Raw genomic sequence first — 21886 nt, 5'->3', positions numbered from 1 at the left:
CTAAATATTCAGGTCATCCCAGTAAATGGCTCATGGAGTACAGTAAATAATTTGCTCTGTTCCTTGATACGCTATTTTGTCTGTGGCACTGTTGGGTGTCAAGCAGTGAATCCCATTTGTATTGTGGGAAATCATCATGCCTTGTCCGAATCGCCTACCTTCCCACACAACAAAGGCTCAAATTATATGTTACATATGCCTTCCTCCCCACACCCTCCACCCTGTGTTTTTTTAAAAATCAAAATCCGCCTGAATAGGCTGGAAGTCAGCATGGAAGAAAAGTGGGAAGAGCTCAGCTGCTTACCCCTTTCTTTCCCCTTCATTCTTTTTCAAGACAAAATCACCTGCCCAAATCTTTTTTACCTACAGGGGAAAGACAGGAGGTCCCCACATCTTTATTGTATCTCTGCTGTTGGGGGGGAAGCAGCTCCAAGAAGGTGACTTTGATCAAAAAAATGACTAGAGGGGGAAGGGTTAAGTAGCACCTCTTTCCACCATTTCACCTGCCTGATTTTTGTTTGTATAAAAGGAAGGGAAGGGAAGGGAATGAAAACATGGAACTCTGGTATACTGTGTTATTCCAGGCTTAAAGATCGTTAAAACTACCCTGGGCTGCCGCCCCGTGCTCCTGCTGGGAGGAAGGGCAGGATATGAATTAAATAATAAATAAATAAAAATTAAATTAAATTAATAAAACCAGGCCAATAAATAAAGAGGCTTTCACAAAACAAGGACAGGTAAGTGCTTGCAACACAGCAATTCTGAGCTAAACTTCAATGTCGCTTCAAATATAAACATGAAACCCACATGTAAATTCATGACTACTTATGCTGTACACACTCTGGGAAACTGTGGCCAACCTACAAGGTGAAAATGACAAATTATTTAGAAATTATTAAATGTCTTATTGTTCATATTAAGGATGACACAGTTTAAGAAGTGGTATCGTGTACATTTGCATTTGACTTACCTGAGTTGTATTTCATATTGACCACTGTGACAGGGCTGCACATTTCTTATAATCAACGTGAAGATGTCTTCATTTTGCAGGAATTCACATCCTGTTCCTGGCATCACTTCCTGCCCATCTTTGAACCAATGAACCGTGGGGAAAGGATCTCCAGCAATGGCACAGGAAATAAGGACATTCTGCCCAGCTCCTGCTATCACTGATCTTGGTTTGCTAATGAACCATGGCTGAATGCCATCCTGAGGTTCTGCAACACAAAAAGAAAAAATAAATAATCAAAAGGGGGAGAACAGAAAATACACCAGACCAAGTGGGATAATTCATCCTGAAGTTACCATCTTTCATTTTAATTTACTGCTGACCATCATTTCTTTCTATCTTGTGTACATGAAGTCAGGGTCTAGCACAGGCATGGGGAACCTTTGGCCCTCTAGATGTTGCTGTGCTACAACTCCCATCATTCTTAGGCACTAGCCATGCTTGCTGAGGGGATGGGAGTTGTAGTTTAGCAACATTGGTAGGGCCAAATGTTCCCCACACCTGGTCTATCAGATTCAATGTAGCATGAGCTAGTAGGGCAAAACCATGGAATAATCTTCCTATCATTGCAGCGTGCAAGACAGAAATCTTTCAAAGCTCCTCTCCTCCCAAATCTCTACTGGAAACTAAGATAGCCATTCTGACCCTAACAACATTTATCCTTGATGCGTCTGAGGCCAGAGTCCATGTAGCTCAACAAAATTTCTTCAACTCTTGAACAACCAATTTCAATTCAGGTCTGTCACACTGTTGCAAAAACATGATGCTGGACCAGGACTGAAACCAGTTGTTCAAGAGTGCCCCTGGAGCATTACTCAGTACAAAATGCAAAAAGCATAGAGAGAAAAAACCCTATGCAAATGAAGATCTCATTCCTTCCTTCTCCCTTTGATTGGTACTTTTCCATCTTTTCTTCTTTTCAGACAACAGAGACAAACCCAGCTGCTGCCATGACCACAGTGATTGTATAAATTTAATCTCACTTGTTTAATTTTAATTATTATATTTCTGGTTATATTGTATTTTATCATGATATTGTACGTTGCCTAGAGTGGCCGTTTATTCGGCCAGATAGGTGACTCACAAATAAAATTTTATTATTTATTATTATTATTATTAAAGGGAACACATGTGGAAACAAACTGATATCATCACGACATATCATGAAAGTGGGTAGACCAGTCTTAGATTTGATAGCCACCAAGGATTTGAACAGACTTTAGTGATAGTAAAGAATTCATATAGAAATTCTGCCCTTGTGCCTTCTTGTCTATTCTTTGAAAGGTTGAACATGGGTAGAATATAAATGTAATCAATAAATAAAATAAAATAACATAAAAATATACCAAAAGACCAGCATTGCTATCTCCATGTGAATTACTTTCCATTACCACTTTGGGAATCCCTGAAGGGTTAAACCCTCCATTTCAAAATCTTAACACTGTTAATTCTCAGAGTGCTTGTACCTTTTTTATATTCAGAGAAACTAAAGAAGGGGGAAGATCAACATTTCAAATGTTCCAAAAATCAAACATAGGCATCTGAAGTTTTGAACTGCAACTCACAACACTGCAGAAAAAAAAACTATTTGGGGTTACTTCATATATAATTACATCACTGAGAGAAATAAAAGCTTGGAGCCTTTTCTAAGAACACCTCCTTTTCTTCCTGCAGAAGATTTACCTACAGAGAATCAGCAGTCTTTTAAGGGCTTGTTTGTATTTGCAGATATAAAGTACTGTTCACCCACTATTTTGATGATCCTAGTAATAAAATCCAGAAGAATGTCTGGCTTCCGAACAAGTTTTCCAAGGGGCCAGAGCTTTAGTTAGAAAGAAAAACAACATGAACTTAAGTGCCTTTTAACAGAATTATTGCACTGCCTTTAGTACTGAGTCAGTAAAAAACAATATAATCACTGGCAATCCAATGTTAGCCAAACCTTGATATGGAATTTCACGATCGTCAAAACACACAGTTTGTAACCTATACAGCTCCATGCCAAAGTAACCCTATATGCACTCCTGTTTTCATAGAAGCATAGGAAGCTGCCTTATACTGAGCCACACCATTGGTTCATCTAGCTCAGTATTGTCTACAGTGACTGGCAGCAGCTCTCCAGAGTTTCAGGCAGGATTCTCTCCCAGCTGTACCTGGAAATGTTGGGGATTGAGCCTGGGACCTTCTGCATGCAAAGCAGATGCTTTGCCATTGGGCTAAAGGAGTCATCCTGGAGTTTGAGTGTTCTAACACTTTTCAGGATCACCTTCCTCCTTATCACCCAGGAAAATCAAGTTATGTATAAGCATGATAATATTTTAAGTAATTAATTTTACATCTGACCACCTTTGACAGTTTAGGAAAATTTCCCACCATCTTAACAGCTTCGTTATCATTTCCTCTAGCAATATACTCTAAATTAAAATGCATTTACATATGCATGCCATGAACTGGCACAAAGCAAAGCAATTAGGAGCCTTCTTTTTAATGTTTAGTATCTGGTTACATGTTCACCCCTACTATTAGTTATATAATATTTTCAACAAGCAATATCCATGTAGTTACCTAACTGAGTGCTCCTTTTAAGGCCTCTTTCTCCTTTGATACTACAGTAGAGTTTGCTTTGGCTTTACTATTTGCAACTTTCTGTCCACAAAGATTCTCATTAATCATTCATTGGGATCCTTAGTGGTTTGGCTACACTTCCCTTTTGGATTAGTTCCTTGTGCTCACTTATGATGATATTAAAGCTATTTCTGTATGGGCTGCTCCAAGAAGCAGTTTCTAGAAATTCTAACTTTAAAACTATGCCCTGATGAAATACTTGAACCTGTCAACCATGATGAAATTGAACACATCAATGGTACTACCCCCTTTTTTTAAAAATAAAGGATTGGATTATCTAAATTGAGAGTGTGGGAGGAGAGCATAACAGGAACACCTTTATCACGAAGCATTAAGTAGGCTGAGGTGAGCACCTCAACAGCAGGTGCTAGAGAGAAGCACCAGCACCTCAACAGCAGGTGCTAGAGAGAATTGGTCTCACCATTGGTCTCACCTGAAAGGTGATTTTCATAGGAAGGGGCCATCACTGTGGGAAATAGTTCCACCTATCGTGCGAAGGCAAGAATGTTTTTGAAGTCAAGACTAGGGACGTCATGCCCCTCCCACTCTCCAGTTCATTCGTAGCGAGTCTAAAAGAGATATCTAAAAATACAAGAACAAGGCCAACAGGCCCGCCAGGAAAATAACATAATAGTCACATGCATAACAACATGACTCTAACATAACTTCATAACATAACAGAACTAAAAGTCTTGACTTCACTCTTACATTTAAATATAATATGGAAACAATAACATGTAACCCATTGATAAAATCGCTAGTCATCCTCCAACTGGGAGGGTCGTGATGGCCCCTTCCTATGAAAATCACCTTTCAGGTGAGACCAATGGTACATTTTCCATAGGAAGTGGGCCATCACTGTGGGATGTACCAAAGCAACCCATATAGGGAGGGACCACCCACATGTTAATCCTCATTAAGAACCTGTTGCAACACTCGTCTGCCAAAAGAAGCATCAGCAGAGGCATAACGATCAATTTTATAATGTCTTATAAACGAGTGTGGGGAAGACCAGACTGCGGCCCTACAAATATCGGCAACAGGAGCATTAGTAGCAAAAGCAGCCGAAGTGGCAGCTGACCTAGTAGAATGAGCTGTTATACTAGCAGGAACTGGCAGCTTCAGGGACTCATATGCTAAGGTAATGCATGCCCTTAACCAACGGGATAAGGTAGGATTGGATACTTTATGCCCCATAGACCTTGGATGAAAGGATACAAACAGAGACTCCGTTCGTCGAATCTCTTGGGTCCTAGACAGGTAGGTCTTGAGAGCCCTCCGGACATCTAACGAATGCCAAGCCTTTTCAAGAGGATGGGTAGGATTCGGGCAAAAGGAAGGCAACACAATGTCCTGGTTGCAATGAAAAACTGAATCGACCTCGGGACGAAAGGAAGGGTCAGTCTTCAGCACAACAGAGTCCTTATGGAAGACGCAGAGGTGTCTAGCAGAAGACAATGCGCCCAACTCCGAAACGCGTCTGGCAGATGTGATTGCGATCAGAAACAGGACCTTGAAGGACAGTATGCGTAGGGGCACAGTCCTGATGGGTTCAAACGGAGGGCGTTGCAAAGCCTGCAGGACTTTCGGCAAACTCCATGAGGGGAACCGATGGACAACAGCCGGAGAACGTAGGGCGACTCCCCTCAAAAAACGTTTGATGAACGGATGTGAGGAAATATGATCTCCAGGAGAGGACACTGAGAGAATGGATGACAGAGTAGACGCATGTCAATGTAGAGTGTTGGGTCGAAGTCCCATCATAAAGCCACTATGGAGAAATTGGAGCACCTGGTCACATTGGCCTGGGATGGATCGTGGTGGTGGGACTGACACCACTTGGAGAAAGCCACCCAGGTATGTTGATAAATGCGAGTGGTAGATGGTCTTCTCGAGGCCAAAATAATATCAATCACAGCGTCAGACAGTCCAGCTGACCTCAAGTGTCTCCGTTCAAACGCCACGCTGTTAGATTGAGCCAAGTAGGGTCCTGGTGCAGTACTGGGCCCTGGGATAGGAGGTCTGGCGTTACTGGAAGTGTCCAAGGATCCATCATTGACATTGCCAGAAGATCTGAGAACCACGGTCGGCGTGGCCAAAATGGTGCTATCAGAACCAGCTGTGCCCTTTCGGTTCGCGCCTTCCTCAAGGTTTTGGCTAACAATGGTATGGGAGGAAAGGTGTACAATAGACCGTCTGGCCACGGTGTTGTCAGAGCGTCCACTGCTTCTGCTGTTGAGTCCAGGTATCGAGCAAAGTACCTTGGAAGCTGGCAATTGTGACTGGAAGCAAACAGGTCGACTGAGAGGGCGCCGAACCGACACTGGAGACGATGGAACATGGCTGGATGAAGTTTCCATTCTCCCGGAAAGACCTGTTGTCTGCTGAGCCAGTCTGCTGTCACATTCCAAATCCCTCTGAGGTGCTCTGCTTTCAGGGATTGTAGATGTTGTTCTGCCCAGACAAAGATGAGGGAGGCTAAGTCCTGCAGAGGACGAGACCTGGTGCCCCCCTGTCTGTTCAAATGTGATTTTACACACGTGTTGTCTGTTCGAATGAGCACATGATGCAAAGGGAACAGAGACTGAAAATGACATAGAGCCAAGTGGACAGCCTTTAGTTCCAGCCAGTTGATGCTTCGAGATTGCTCTGCGTTGGGCCAAACCCCCTGAACGTACTGGGAGTTGCAGTGGGCTCCCCAACCTATGAGGCTGGCGTCTGTGGTCACGACGGTTCTGCGGGGTTCTCTGAACGACGTGCCCTTGGAGAGGTGTTGAACCTTGGTCCACCAGCGGAAGGAGAGGCGCAGAGCGGGGCTCAAACGAACTTTGCGATGGTTGGAGCTGGCAATGTCTTTTTGGAAAGGCAACAGAGTCCACTGAAGGGGCCGAGTGTGAGCTCGAGCCCAGGGCACAATGTGGATTGTGGAGATAAACATCCCGAGCGCTCTGGCGAGAAGCATGACGTCTGCGGATGTTTGTTGCATCAGGGACCTTGCGATGCTTGTGATGGCAGTGATGCGATCTGGAGCCAGGAAGACCATTGCCTGCAGGGTGTCCAACATTGCCCCAAGATGTAGTAGGCGTTGGGTTGGTTGGAGATGGCTTTTGTCGAAGTTGACAAGCCAGCCGTAGGTCTGCAAAACATTGAGGGTGATCATTAAATGATGATGAGCCAGCTCTTCAGATTTGGCCCGTATGAGCAGATCATCCAAATATGAGTAGATATGAACCCCTTGGGTCCGAAGGTAAGCCACTAGGATGAGTAGCACCTTGGAAAATACTCTTGGAGCAGAGGAGAGGCCAAAAGGCATCGCTCTATATTGAAAATGTTGGTGGCCAAAAGCAAACCGAAGAAACTTTCTGTGGGCTATGCAAATGGGTACATGGAGATACGCTTCCTTAAGGTCGATAGAAGCCAGGAAGTCTCCTTCATGCAGACTCTCGGTAATGGAATGGAGAGATTCCATTTTGAACTTGCGGTATGTTACAAAACGGTTGACAAACTTGAGATCCAATACCGCCCTCCAAGATAAATCTCGTTTTGGCACAGCAAATAGGAGGGAGTACACCCCTTCCGATCTCTCAGTTGTGGGAACTGGCTCTATTGCCGCTATGTGCAAGAGGTGATGTATAGCTGTCTGCATGATGTTGTGCCTGGCTGGTGCCCTTGGGCAAGGAGACGGGTGGAATCTGTCTGATGGGGTTGCCCAGAACTCTATGGTATAGCCATAAGTGAAGAGGTCCCTGATCCAGGAGACCGTAGTAAGGCGCAGCCATCGATCTCCAAAATTAAGTAATCTGCCACCTATGGGGATGGCGTTAATACTACTTGTGTAGGCGAGGACCTCCCCTATATGAGGATGATGAGTTGCCCCTGCGCCCTTGGTACTGACCTCTGCCCTGGAAGCGTCGGTTCCAGGAAGCCCTGAATGCGTTGGAATCATAGGGTCTGAAATCGCGGCCTCGTCCTCCTGGCCGCGTTCCTCGAAAAGGCTGGTTAGAACGAAAGGAGGGAAATCGCCTAAAGGGCCTGTGGTCGATGTTCTTGACTGTGGCTAGAACCGGTTTATGGGCGTCTTTTGGATCAACCAGAACTGCCTTTAGAGCTTCCTCGCCGAAGAGTAGAGATCCGGAGTAAGGAGCCTTGGACAGGTTCAATCTGGCCGCTGAATCAGCTTGCCAGTGGCGAAGCCAGAGGGTACGACGAGCGACTATTTGAGTCGTCATGGCTCGTGCCCCTAATTGGGTGGCATCCAAAGTGGCATCGGCCACAAAGGCTGCTGTCTTACGTAATTTCAATAGTGCTCTTTTGAAGGCGACAGGATCAGGGTTATCATCCTCTAGAAGGTCATCCAGCCACATCATAGATGCTCTGGAGAAGATGGAGGCTGAGGCGGAGGCACGCATGGCTAGGGCAGTGGCCTCGTGGTTCTTGTGGAGGGCGAAGTCTATTCGACGCTCAGTAGTATCTTTTAGGTGGGATTCCCCTTCCCTGGGCAAGATAGATCGTGAAACGAGGCGAGCGATCGGTTCATCTATGCCAGGGACATCTAACTTGGTGGCGAAGTCTGGGGCTAGGGCGTAAAGTCTGTCAGCCATGTTCTTGAAGCGTTGAGCTTTGAGCGGGTGGGCCCATTCTTCGGAAGTTAATTTGGCAATTGGGTCCGGCACCGGGATGTAGTGTTCGGTAGGTGCAGGGGATTTGAGGACCTTGGCCCCTTTGAGAGCTGGAGTGGACGAAGTTGAAGGCGCAGTCTGGAGACCAAGGGTGTGAAGTACCCTACGTGCGAGCGGTTGGTAATCTGAGGTATTGAACAAGCGATATGATGTATCCTCCTCATGATCTGAATAGTCGCTCCAGTCGTCTCCTTCAACATGGTCAGTGAAAGTTAACTCCTCCGCATACGAGGCTTCGTCCGTACATCTGCCTCTGGCTACATCAAAGGGATCTGGTGAGCAGGAAGGATGAGCAGCATGGAACGCACGTTGGTCCATGTTGAGTGGGGGTATGGCAGGAACCTGTGGTAGTGACTGCATTTGTGTGAAATAAGCCAGCATGGCTTGGAGTTGGGAGAGGAAATCAGGAGACAGCTGCAGACCAGATGTGTGAAATGTATGTGCCTGGGGGGCTATTGGAACAGATGTCTGAGGCGGTAAGCCAGAGGTAGGTTCGTTAGGCGAACCGTGAGGGGGAAAGCCAACAAACTCTTCCTCGTCAGAGGCCGTAGCAGGAGAATGGAAAATATCACTTATGTGTGTCTGTGCTGTGGTAGTTGTTGGCACAGAGACATAACGAGGGCGCTTTGGTTTACTATGGCTGGAAAGATGTTTTGTCTTAGCCAGTGCTTTGGCATGTCTGGTCTTAGACGTGTTAGTATGTTGTGGCTTGGCTGATTGTGGCATGTCTGGCTGATCTGGCACCATGTGTGTTGATGGTGACATGCCTGGCTGTTCTGCCATCTTATATGAACCTGGGTGCAGTACACTGCCACGGAGGGGGCAGGATGTAAAGACCCGAACTGGCACAGCGTACTACCACGGAGGGGGTAGGATACACTGGCAGATGGCGAATGTACTGCCACAGAGGGGGCAGAATGCACAGAAGTATCAGCGTTAATATAATATAGGCTGTTTAGAGTAGGCACACTCAGATTAGTGCTGTAGGCTGGGTTTTTGGCTTGTTCACGGCCCCATAGGGGGCAGGATATGTAATGTAAATCAGATTTAATACAATTCAGCCACTGATATTAAAGCTCCAGCCTTGATAATGTAATCCAGCCACTAGGATTAAAGCTCCAGCCTTGATAATGTAATCCAGCCACTAGGATTAAAGCTCCAGCCTTGATAATGTAATCCAGCCACTAGGATTAAAACTCCAGCCTTGATAATGTAATCCAGCCACTAGAATTAAAGCTCCAGCCTTGATAATACAATCCAGCCCACTAGGATTGGAGCTCCAGCCTTGATAATATAATTGAGCCACTATGATTACAGCCACAGTAAAGTGTGTAAATCAGTTGTGTGTAAATTAGTCAGCAGCACATATACACAAACGTACGGATAGATAGTCTGTAGGGGAGGTATCCGATAATAAGGGGAACAAAAAGGGCGGGAAATTCAAATTCTGAAAGAAGAAAAAAATGGCACCCGGAAAAAAGGAGCGGGAAAAAAAGGCAGAGAGGGAAGAAGCAATGGCGGCCGTCAGAGGCGAACTGGAGGAAGGGCTGCCCAGCCGATCTCGCCAAAAACCGCAGTAGCGGCTCCAAAAAATCCCCGGAGAAAACAGGTAGGGGAAAAACGGCAGCCACCGCAGAGAGAGCCGCCGTCGCGGTCTGTAAAGCCCTCAGTGGGATTTAAGCCACGTTGCGAGGGCGATCTGAGGTAGAGGGTTAACGGCGGGAGCCGCAGCTGCAAGCTCCCGCTGAGATCGGATAAGCCGCAGCCGCGGCAACCGATCGGGGGGGGGAGAGGTTAACAGCGATCAGGATCAGAAGCGATCAAAAGGGGAGAACCGCAGCCGCGGTCCTTGAGGGAGCCCCCTGGCTAAAGAGACAACTGAGCGGGGGGGGGCTAGAAACTGCCAAAACGAAGAGAGCCACAGCCGCGGTCTCAGAGGGAGCCCCCAGTCAAGTAAATAAAAATAGATTGAATAGCTCTGAGGGAAGGGTGAGGAAGCCGCAGCCGCGGTCCCTGAGGGAACCCTCAGAGGCTAAACACAAACAGAAAAGAGAAAGGATTTAAAGACAGATACGAGACTTAGCTAAATGCTATGAAAATTCCAATCTTGTTCGTACGAAGGCAAGAATGAACTGGAGAGTGGGAGGGGCATGACGTCCCTAGTCTTGACTTCAAAAACATTCTTGCCTTCGCACGATAGGTGGAACTATTTCCCACAGTGATGGCCCACTTCCTATGGAAAAGCACCAGCTACCCCCTAACTGTTCCTCCTTGATGTCTCTCCCTTTGGTTGGAAGAACAGAGTTATGTATGCTCTGGGCCCTTTCCTGCAACCTCATGACTGGGCTGCTGCCCTCAGGTGTCGTGGAAGACACTATTCACATTGTCAGTACTGATTAACTGCCATCCGGGCCTCCTTCTGTATGTGGAATGGTGCAGGCACCATCCTGTCCTTCACCACAGGAGCAAAATGTCTTTGGCCAGCCCTGAAACACAAGTGTGCTCTTTTTCCAGGCCTCTTTAGAAGTCTGATGCTGAACCTGCCCATTCTTCTCCCATGAAAGGTCTATGAAAGATCTCCAAGAGCACATTCATCTTTCTGCAGGAGTTGATAATGAACTCAGGGGATTTCTGTGAAGTACTCCCAAGCCAGGCTCATAAAAGGCCACCTCAAAGAAAAGGTGAAATGTTCAAAGTCCCCAGATTCTCACTGGGACTGAAATTGCCAACTACTCTGGCTGACAAGTACTTTGCACAGCTTGAGCAAAACTTTTGTCAGCCAGAGATTATGGGGCACCTAAAACAGACAAAGTCAGTTACCAAAGCCCACACAAGCCTGTTAAAATTAGCCCTACACATTGTAATGGAGCTAGGTTGCTCTGTTGTACTGCTACTTTACTCTGATATGTTCCATAAGGCTCATTTTAAAGAGGTGAAGAGCTGAAAGGGGGGGGATAAAGGACACCCCCATGTGGGTACCCAAGGGAGACAGTTAATGGCTCCATCCCCACCATCACCATTTTTCTAACTCCCATTAGAACTAATGGAGACATTAATGGCAAGAGGGTTGTTTTTCCAAGCTTTGAAAAACCACCAAAGTTCTTCCTTTTAATAAAATAAAAGGATAGTTTCACAGTTAATCCAAGAGGGGTGTGGGGAACATTGCTCATTTCTGATGAGTTTAGCTTCTTATATTCTAAAGAAACCTGGAAAGAAGAAGTGCAACATATGCATTTCCTCTCTCTTCATTTTTTTGGACTTTCCAAAGCCACTCTTATTTACCTGAACACATGGGAGTATCCAAATTGTGAGCATAACCCATTTTTTCTTATTAATGCACAGATTTCCCACCTGTAAACATTCTATTCTGCAGATTATTCCATTAACTTTGTTCAGTATTATGCATGTTATATTGTTACTGTATCCATCAATGATGCAGATACATACAGACTGTAACTTAAAGTATTGATTACTGACAGTCAACCAAGGTTCTGGGAGATCAGAAGAACCCTGCTGGATCAGACCAAAGGCCCATCTAGTCCATCATTCTGTTCTCATAGTGCTCTACCAGATATCTATGGGAAACCTGCAAGCAGGACACAAGCACAATAGCACTTTCCTCCTTGTATTTCCCATTAGATCAGCCTTTCCCAAACAGTGTGCCTCCAGATGTTGTTGGACCACAACTCCCATCAGCCTCAGCCAGCATTTCCAATGGTCAGGAAAGATGGGAATTGTGGTCCAACAACATCTGGAGGCACACTGGTTGGGAAAGGCTGCACTAGATGGACCAATGGTCTGAGCTGGTATAAGACAGCTTTGTGTGTTCCTGTGTTCTCAGCAACTAGTATTTGATGGAATGCTGCCTCTGGTACTGAGGGTAATATAGCCATTGATAGCCTTATCTTTGGCTTACAATTGAGTTCCTGATTAGATCAATATTCTTATTTTATACAAGACATTGATTTTCTAGGTTTCCAGAGTTTGTGTAGAAGCACTCCATAACCTTTAAATACATCTTTATATTCTGATACAATATTCTATTGTTCTTTTCCTGGTTTGGAGTACAGAGTAGATTCTTACTTATGCAACAGATCATTCTTCAGAAACTCATACAGAAAATCAAACTTTCCCCCATAGTTTCAATTCTCTATTCTGTCTTTGAAATGAACATTCATTGGGTACAATAGAATGCTTTCCTGTGTTGCTGTCACAAATGCTAAATAATGCAGAGAATGTTTGAAAAGAATGTTTACCTTGTACAGTCAGTGTTGCTTCAGTCTGAATTTCTCCTAAGTTATTCCAAGCCTCACAGGTGTACTTTCCTGTATCCTCAGGGAATACCTCCTGGATATACAGGCTATATTCATTCCCCTTCTTCTCAAAGTGAAAATCCTCCGTTTCCTGGATTTCTTTCCCATTATGTAGCCAAATTATTTCAGGAGGTGGGTTAGCTGAGCCACAACAAAACACAAGGCTTTGAGATAAACCATAAGCAAGAACGGAAGTGTGTGCGCTATTCTACTAGGCCAACTGCAGTCATGAGATAAGGAGGGAAAACAACTCACTCCAGCTTCCTTTTACATAGGTTTTTAAATAGACCTATTTTGAGCTAGAGTCAGGCTTTAAATTACACTGAGAGCATGTTCATCATCATCACCAGTTTATTTGTATGCCACTTTTCCATAAAATTGTGCTCAAAGTGGCTCACAACATATCAGGTAAACAATAAATATAACAATTCATAAAGTGTATTAGAAACAAATAGAAATAATCCTATTGTTAATAAATGAATACCAAAAAAAATCAAACCATACAAGATTGCATAAAACCATACAAATAAGCTAATGTACTTTAACAGCTTAAGACTAAACAGGAGAGAGAATAATGCCTAAATAAAAAAACTAGTATACAAAACATCACCATGTTGCAGATGATGTAGCTGTACAATAGACTCTTAAGTTTGGCCACTTACAATTAGGGACTAGTGAATGTGTCAGTTCCTTATCTGTTTCCCACATTTCCACATCAGCTTGCACATTTTTTTAAAAGAAGTCATGTAAATTCAGCATTCTAGTGTGATTTCTCGTAATCTACACGCTTGTATGCAATTTTATCTCATATAATACATTTTTAATGTTATTTCCTCCAATATATGCATTTTATGCACACTTTACCTCAGTATAAGCATTTTTGTACACATTACCTGGCTGGGGAACTGCATTGCAAAATTCAGAGAACTGTGAATTTCAAAGGACGGCTGTGTTTCAGTTTTCATAAGGTTTCAAAAAGTGTCAATTAGGTAGATTTGCCTCTAAATGTGAACTGAATTCAATTTTTTCTCCATCCCTATTTACAACTCACTTGCTGCTTTATGCTTTTCCACACATCTTGGAGCTACTGGGCTCTGAATCAGCTTCTCTGTCATCCTCCCACCCACTTTCCCCATACTGGGGGGGCATGTTTCCTACTATACAGAGGACGGTCATCTATTTAAAGAGCTGAGAGATGACAGTCCACTATTTGATGGAGTCCTCTACTTGAAGGGTTATTCAGTCCAACTCTGGTCTAAAGACCCCTATGAAGAGAAAGCAGGAACCCTGAAGCTGCCCATTAGCACCTGAGCAGCAGATTGAGCAGGCCTGGTCACAGTTTTCCACTGGGGTTAGATGTATTGTATTTCCATTTAACTTACAGTATTTATTTCTAAATTTACATCTATCTGTTTACATTAACTTGTGCAAATTATCTGCAAATCTGCCCTCTTTTGGATGACACATTTCATTACTTTTAATTATGCATAAGTGGCGATTCTACTCCTGTGAAAATGTCTCTAGCAAAATCTTTATAATGGTGTATTCAGCATTACCATATAACCTCTTCTTTTTGGATTTTTCTCACTATGGAATTGTCAGATTTTAGCTCATTTTAGTCCCACTATATTCAACAAAGAAACTTGAGTTTTCACAAATCATTTCTCCCTCTTCTGCAGTCCCACAGGCACCCATATGAGAACATCCCTAATTTCTGTTTCCTAAGCACACCAGATGTAAAAATTCCAGACACCGATTTGTTTATAACCCCCTTTTTCAAATTTGAAATGAATTCTTTTTTTGCTACAGTGGCTGGAAATACCATCCACTGCACTTCTTTAAACTCTGCTGGCTTCCACATATATGGAAGAAGGGTTTATAAAGATTTTTTCTGGCACTTTCCCTTGGGCTGTGGGTGGGTTACAGCACTGGCCTTAAAACAAACCATATGTGGCAGATAATGCCCCAGTACAAGCTAAAATTAAAATCTCAACCACACAAAATACATTGTCTGAAAAGGCCCTATTGTCTGCCTTATCCTTGAGGTCTTAGGATGGGTAAAAGCAAATTTCTAGGATATGCATGGAATTTCCAGGCCAGGAAGAACCTCTCCAAATGTTGAATTTCCAAATGTTAGACATTTACAAAAGAAAAATTGGGATATACAGAAGTGCCTATAGGGGAAATGCCTTAGTTACAGAGGCAAAGTAGCCTTGTCAAAATGCAGAACAGGTGAACATGATCTCTTAGTAAGCACTGATACTTACCTGAAACTTCTACTGTCATAATCACTTGGCTTCCATCCATCACCTTGAGGTCAGTTAGGCCTTTATGGAAAACTGGAGGGAAGGTTTTGTTGGCTGGGGCAGGATGTACAGTTTCCGGTTTGTTTCTGCTCTTCTTTTCTGCTTGATCAAACAAGACAACAGTTTCTAATTAGGAAAGCCATCTACATAGCATTCAACTGCTCTTCACTCTAAACAAAAGCAAAACAAAACAAAAAAAGGACTATTTCCAATGGGGAAAAAAATTAATCCTATCGATGCTCCAGTTAGAGCAGCACAAGGCAGTCACATGGGGCAGAAAAGTTCCTGAAACATTCCCACCAATACCTTGTAACCTATCCATATCCAGTGCTATTAATGGCTCTTCCCTTATCGTTCTATCTTGGCACACCTACCTTTTGTCATCTCTGATGCAGGGAAACACTTTTTGAAGCTGTGGTAGGAGGATTACAAGGTCAGATCCCCATTTCCAAGGATGAACCTCTCCCCCCACTTCAGAGAGGAATACCTGAAATATCCTATGGCCCCTGGGACATCCTCCCAGTGACTTTTGAGTTGCCATGTCTTCAAATCTTTACCAGTGATTCAACAACACAAGTTCCGAGTAACATTTGGAATTCATGCAAATAAAACATTTAAACCTACATTGTTTTTTTCCCAATCAAATGCTTTAGTTTTAACTCTTGGAAATTTTTTGAGATATTTATATACCACACAGAAATAGCATTACTTGTTTTTTTAGTTTTATAAATCAATACTTACTAGGTGTGGGGAGGGGATCAGTGGGTTCTCTGTCACATCCACAGTCCTGCTGGTCAGGACAGAAGGTATGAGGAGGTTCCCTCTGCCACATTTTCTTTGTGCCAACTCCAGGGTGGCACAGCACAGGGGCTCAGATCAGGCCTCCTCACCAGAAAACAGGTCTGCTTTTGATCCACTGGATCCATTGTCAGCCCTGCTCCATCCTCCACAACTCCCTATTTCAGGGCCTTATGCCAGATATTTCTGGTGTGAACACCACCAGAGGGAGTGGTCAACTCCACAGGCCTATCAGTGGGGGGTGGGGGTGTCACTACCTGGTCAGTGTTCAGCAGAAGTGGGGTGTGTGTTAGTGAAAGGAGGTGCAGCTGGGACCCTGACTGAAGGCTTTGGTTTTTTCCTCTCTCCAAGTACCTATTTAAACTCGTGCCTGGCAAGAGCGTGAGCAAAAGGGCTCTTGTTCTTAGGCTCTCAGCTAGGGGTGAGCAACCTGAGCACAAGATCCTGGCTTACTAAAGCATTGATAGAGTGTGTCAACTTACTGGTGGGGAAGAAAAGTATAGTTGCTGGATGGTTTCAACACAATACATCATTAAATGCCAGTCCATGGACATACAACTCGTGCTACTGCAGATTACTTTGTGCATTATCCTCAGGATGATAGTGTTACCCCCTTGTTATTATGGATGTTGTGTGAGGGTGGAATGATTGTGTGTGCTCCCTGGTGAGAGGAGGGAGCTCAAGGTAGGGAGTATGCAGTGTTGCCCCACCTTTGGTGACAGCATACGTTTGGGTGGTAGCAGCATAAGTGGGAGTGATGCTGCTACCTGTACACACACACTTGTGTGTTTGGTGGGTGGGTTTGTTTGTCTTCCTGGTATATTTATGTTTTAATCTCTTAGTAGTGATTATGATTTATTATGCCAGTTATTTTAGGTTATATTAATGTTTAAGATTTTTTTAAAATGTTGTGTATTGTCTTAAATGTGTAATTTGGTTTTTATGATGTTTAATGTTAATGTTAAGATGTTAATATTTAAGATGGTTTCTTTTAAATGTTTTGTATTGTTTTAAATGTGCAATTTTGATTAATTTTTTTACAACGCTGTAAACAACTTAGAGTCTGCTTTTCAGTGAGCGGCATACAAATTAATTAATTAATTGTTGATTGAGGGTTAGGATTGCTCTGCCCTTCACTAAACACAAGTCAAATAAACATGCTACAACATACTCCGATTTAGAGCATCAGGGTTTTTTTCCTGGAACTTTTTCCAATTCAAAATGTGAGAAAACCGACATAACTTTATATTGTTTTAAATTTTAAAATTGTGATTTAAATTGTTTTTAAAATATGTGTTTTAAATTGTATATTTGTTTTAATTGTTTTTGATTGCTGTAAACCACCCAGAGAGCTTTGGCTATGGGGCGGTATACAAGTGCAATAAATAAATAAATAAATAACTAGCTACTGTATTAGCCGTTTGGCTTCTGTTCAACTATGCCTATGGGCCCAAATGCATCTTCTTTCAAAACTGGGATGTAATTTCTTTTAATGATAGCCTAGGGAATTTGACCCAGGCTTTTGTTGTTGGTTTCAAGGGGGTGGAAATGCAGAGCTCAAAAATTGGTCCACACAATCTGCACTGTAAAGAGTAAAGAGCCATTAATGTGAACAGATGACCTCAACAAAGAAAGCTGCTGTCAGAAAATTATAATAACCATGATTGCAATAGCTGGGGTGGAAACACACACACCAGCATGAACATGCAAATACCCATCAGGAAGTGAGGTTGCTAGTGGCCTTTGGGTGAAAGGGAATGCTTTTGCCAGATACTTTTTATTTTGGAGTAATAGGAAGGTGGGAAATGGAAAGATAACCTAAATCTACAGAACACAATCTCATACAGAGCAATAACAAGCACCAAAAATATTTATGAACATTTTTACTTATACAGTAGGGCCCCACTCATACGGCAGGTTAGATTTCAGACCCCCGCCGAAAAGCGAAAATCGCTGAAAAGTGGAACATAGCCCATCCAGAAAGAGAGAGAGTGAAGCCTGCTGCTGCACCAGCGCAATCAGCTGTAGCATGCTACAGCTGTAGCGTGGGGAGCTTCAAGGGCCAAGCGCTTCAGCTGACAGTGCCAAAAAGTGGGGCCCTACTGTAATCTTTAACCAATATGCAAGATGAAAAATTATGAATACTATACACGCTCTGCTTCAAAAGAAAGAAACATGCACCCTTTTTAAAAAGTTGGAAGCCTTTGGAATTCCCCCCCCTTAAATATTAGACAATTTAGATAAAATGTCATCTTTTCGGTGCCTACTCCTCTTTCAACAAGCCTTTTAAGTTGAGATCTTATCCCAGTCTGCATCTGTGTTGGAATTGCTTTTTAATATATTTTTAAGCCTTCTTTTTTTAAAAAATAGAAGTTTTTAAAGCTTTTTTTAAAAAAAGATTTTAAAGCTTTTTTTAAACGTTTTTAAAGATGTTTTGTTTTAATATATTTTAAAGTCTATTTTTATGATGTTTAAAAATGTTTTTAGTGCTTTTGTTTGCTGCCCTGGGCTCCTACTGGGAGGAAAGGTGGGATATAAATCAAATAATAAATAAATAAAACTTCTGCTAAGCTGTTTCCTTATACACACCAGTGCTATCATAAATGTGCATGAAATCAATGGGACTTGATAACTAACAGCTTCAAACTGGTTGAAAGATAAAGCATTGCACTATAGCCTATTCACTCCTATGATACCCAATGCAATTATAACAAGGGGAAAATGCAACTTTTGCATTTCTTGACCTTTAAGGATCACTTTGTAAAATGGCACACTTTCCCCCTTCCCTCTATATTCAGGGTCTATATACCTATCCATTATGGCAGCCACTTCATACATCCAAGCAAGTGGGCTAAAGCCTATGAAAACTAATGCCACAATACATTTGTTATTATTTTATGATGCATATGACACTTTGTTGTCTCTTCTGCTACTAACACAGAAACCCGCAAAGTTAGTTTCCACTAGCCATTTGTCATTATTCCTTAGTCTGTCCCCGATGGATTAACCTGAGAATATTCCTACTTTCAGTTTCCTGACTACTCCATGTATAAAGATCTTCTCATTAATGGATATTTCAATTACTTCCTCTTTTTAATTCAGTGGAGCACTTCCCGACAAAAATACTTTGAGAATTGAACTACCCGCTTATCCATGTCAAGGCATGGTTATACTAAGGACCAGCAAGAAGATAGGATTTAAGTGTCTCCAGACCATTAACATAGGATCTTAATCACAGTGTGGCACAATCTAGGTTTTAGTCACTAATCGGCAAAATACCTTGCGGTTTAAGAATGTACCTATAGCCAACAGATATTTCTATCAAACTTTAAAAAGCAGGGAAATTGGGCAGCTAGAGTGAATGCACCAGGGGAGCAGGAGACCTGACCTCCTCTCTTAAGATATTGTACTGCCCTACAAATTTGTAAAAATGCAAACACAATTTGGGTTGGGTTTTCACAGTGCAATCCACTTCCTGTGTAGCTTGGAAGAATTTGGTAACATATGCCTCTGAGCAGATGGCGAGTGGTTGGCACCCTTCACAAAGTACAGTTCCCAGGATTCTTTGGGGAAGCCATGACTGTCTAAAGTGAAATAAAGGTCTGGTGTGGGTGCGGCCCCCTGATTAGCCAAGCCAAGTAGCGGTAAGTCTAGCTTTTAGAACACTGACAGTTGGTTCTTACTGAGCATGCCTGGCCTTATCATTAACTTCAATGCTAAATTTCTTAAATTAATTAATCATCAACCAGGCATTTAAAAAACTTTTCAACTATAGAAGATGAAGGTCAGAGTATGGGGCAAGGTCAGTAATAGGATTACAGGTTAACATGGCTGATTTTTAATTAATTTCAACAGATTATGAGAACTCTGACAGAAAAAAGTCCATCAGGGGTTTGGTTTTTTCCTCTTTCTTTTACACTTTGAACTCTTGATTCTCTCTGACTGTTTAGGGTATCACCATGAAAATTTAGAGGGTTCTTAAGCAAGTGTTTCTGAGTTCAGGACTGTAAGTTTTGTAAGGTTTTGTTTTGAAATGAGCTTATGGGAAGCAGGGGAACGGCATGGGGGTTATTTTCAATTTAACACTGTGGAATGCAAAAAATCCATGCTGGCTATAATATAGCAAAAAAAAAAAAGGGCCATTTCATAGTTTGCTGGTCACTTAACATCAGCTACTCTGAGATGGAGGCTTCAAACCCATACTAAGTTTTGTGGGAGTAAGCACAACTGAACTGAACTGAGTTTTTGAATAGACGTGCATAAATTACTCCTGATCCTGTAAATATATACACAAATTGGCAGACTCATGTAACCAAAGCCAACAAACTTATAGAAAAAAGCTTCCATTCACATTTAATAAATTCCACATCATGAAGTTTTACTATGTGCTATAGTGTATTTATACTGACACAAAAACAATTGTTTGTATATGTATGTCTTTCCTTCTGGTTCTAATCCTTTTGCCTTCAGGTCCTTGAGAAGCTGAAATGACACAGGATGCAGATTCCAATGGGAAAATGAAAAGCAGTGCCTCCAATTACCAGTCTATAAAGAATCAAACTTACTTTGTGAGATTAGAAAATAGAAGAAGTTTTAAAATCCCAAATCATACACAGCATATGCATTTTTATTAAAGGCAGAAGTATACAACTAATTTCTCCACATCATTTCTTTTTATTTAATATAGCAGCTTGGCTCTGAACTAAGAGGGCCACCACCTTATTTGTGGGCAACCCAATTGCAAGCCACACACTATGCTCCATAGTGATTAACAGTTCAAGTGCTTCCTCCTAAGAATATTTTTCCACATTTGGAAGAGGGGCTCAACATGCAGAAAAAAAGTACCCTGCATTCAATCTTAATTGACTTATATTTAAGGCCACTGGCCTAATGGCATGCCTTATACTAAAGTTTCCCAGGCCCCCCAGTTAACCAGAAAAATGCCCTGTTCAGTGTAAACTGTCTCATGTGGTAACTCCAGGATTCCCTTGGTCTATCATTCAGAGGATCAATGTGTCTGATTGTTGAGCCCCAACTCCCCCAGGAGGAGCAGGGAAAGGAGTCAGTCGAGCCCCAGCTTCCCCAGATAGATCAGGAAGAGGAGCCAGAGGTGGATGAGGTTTTCGAGGGAAGGGGTGTAGTCGACAACCCGCCAGTTCCCACAGACAGTCCTCCCATCAACGCAGAGCTCGCTCCACCTACAAGTGCCCCAACAGAGCCATTGGGGGATGATCTCTCGTACACGCCAAGTCCACCACCCAGGACTCCCCATCTGGCACTTCAAACACTTCCCCGCCCCCTGAAGTTGAGCCAGCACCTAGCAAGCCTCCACTGTCAGATGAGCAGGCGGAGGCTCACCCCCCTCACCCTGTGTGAGACACCGCAAGAAACAGGCCGGTCAGAAGGTGAAACTTTGAAGGAGTCAGAGATTACCGGTGATGACCTTTCCTATTTAAGGCAGCGCCCCCTGGATTGGGGTGCTGAGTCAACTTACTCCACACGCTGCAGAGCACGCTTAGGTAGTCTAGTTTGGGTCAGTAGTGAATCAGCATATATGAAGCGCACTGCTTTCGATGTAACTGTTACTCTAATAAAACAAGAATTAATTCCAGTCTCGTCTCCATCTTGTCTCTTGGACTCTGGGCAGGACACTGATGCAGGTAGGAATGCATAAAAATGAGCATATAATGTTCATTCCCATTCAAATATCCAATGAAAATACAACTTTGTTTACTTAGCCTAATAGTTAGACTGTACATTCTTCACGGTAGAAGAGTACAAATAAAACAAACAGATGGGAAGGAGAGCTATTCACCCTTCTGGTGTTTATTTTACTTTTAAAGGGCACTTCACTGTATGTGAGATTAGCACACTGAATCAAAGTGCTCATCACACAGAAGCCACACATTTAAGTGGAGAAAGGGGGCAGCCCACATTCTAACTACTGCTAGTCCATATGGCCTAGTAAGATCAGCACAGAAGAGTGCTATTGTCGTGATCAACTGTAAAGGTAGTTCAAAGCTCCTGTAACAGGAAGAACCCATTGATGAGGTACTTTCAACCTCTCTACTGCTACTGTCCAAGAAGTGACATCTAGAAACAGCCTAGATGTTTGGAAATCACAAGTGGGGGGAGTGCTGCTGCGCTAGGTGCTGC

At 42.9% G+C, this 21886-nt stretch overlaps 1 protein-coding gene across 10 annotated transcripts in view; it reads right to left on the bottom strand.

Moving 5' to 3' along the window:
• The window catches only part of MYLK (myosin light chain kinase), a 323824-nt gene that overhangs the window by 125699 nt on the left and 176239 nt on the right, over nucleotides 1-21886 (bottom strand). For 8 of the 10 annotated variants that reach the window (XM_061609072.1, XM_061609074.1, XM_061609073.1 and 5 more), the window contains 3 exons: nucleotides 14894-15034; nucleotides 12570-12767; nucleotides 971-1217 (listed from right to left, as the gene is read on the bottom strand). In XM_061609072.1, coding sequence (XP_061465056.1) covers nucleotides 971-1217; nucleotides 12570-12767; nucleotides 14894-15034 — 586 coding nt within the window. The remainder of the gene's footprint in view (nucleotides 1-970; nucleotides 1218-12569; nucleotides 12768-14893; nucleotides 15035-21886) is intronic. The other 2 variants (XM_061609070.1, XM_061609078.1) reach the window with 1 other exon arrangement.

This window comes from Rhineura floridana, chromosome 2, assembly GCF_030035675.1.
Source record: "Rhineura floridana isolate rRhiFlo1 chromosome 2, rRhiFlo1.hap2, whole genome shotgun sequence".
In the NCBI taxonomy this organism is placed as follows: domain Eukaryota; kingdom Metazoa; phylum Chordata; class Lepidosauria; order Squamata; family Rhineuridae; genus Rhineura; species Rhineura floridana.
This window is presented reverse-complemented; position numbering and strand designations above follow the sequence as displayed.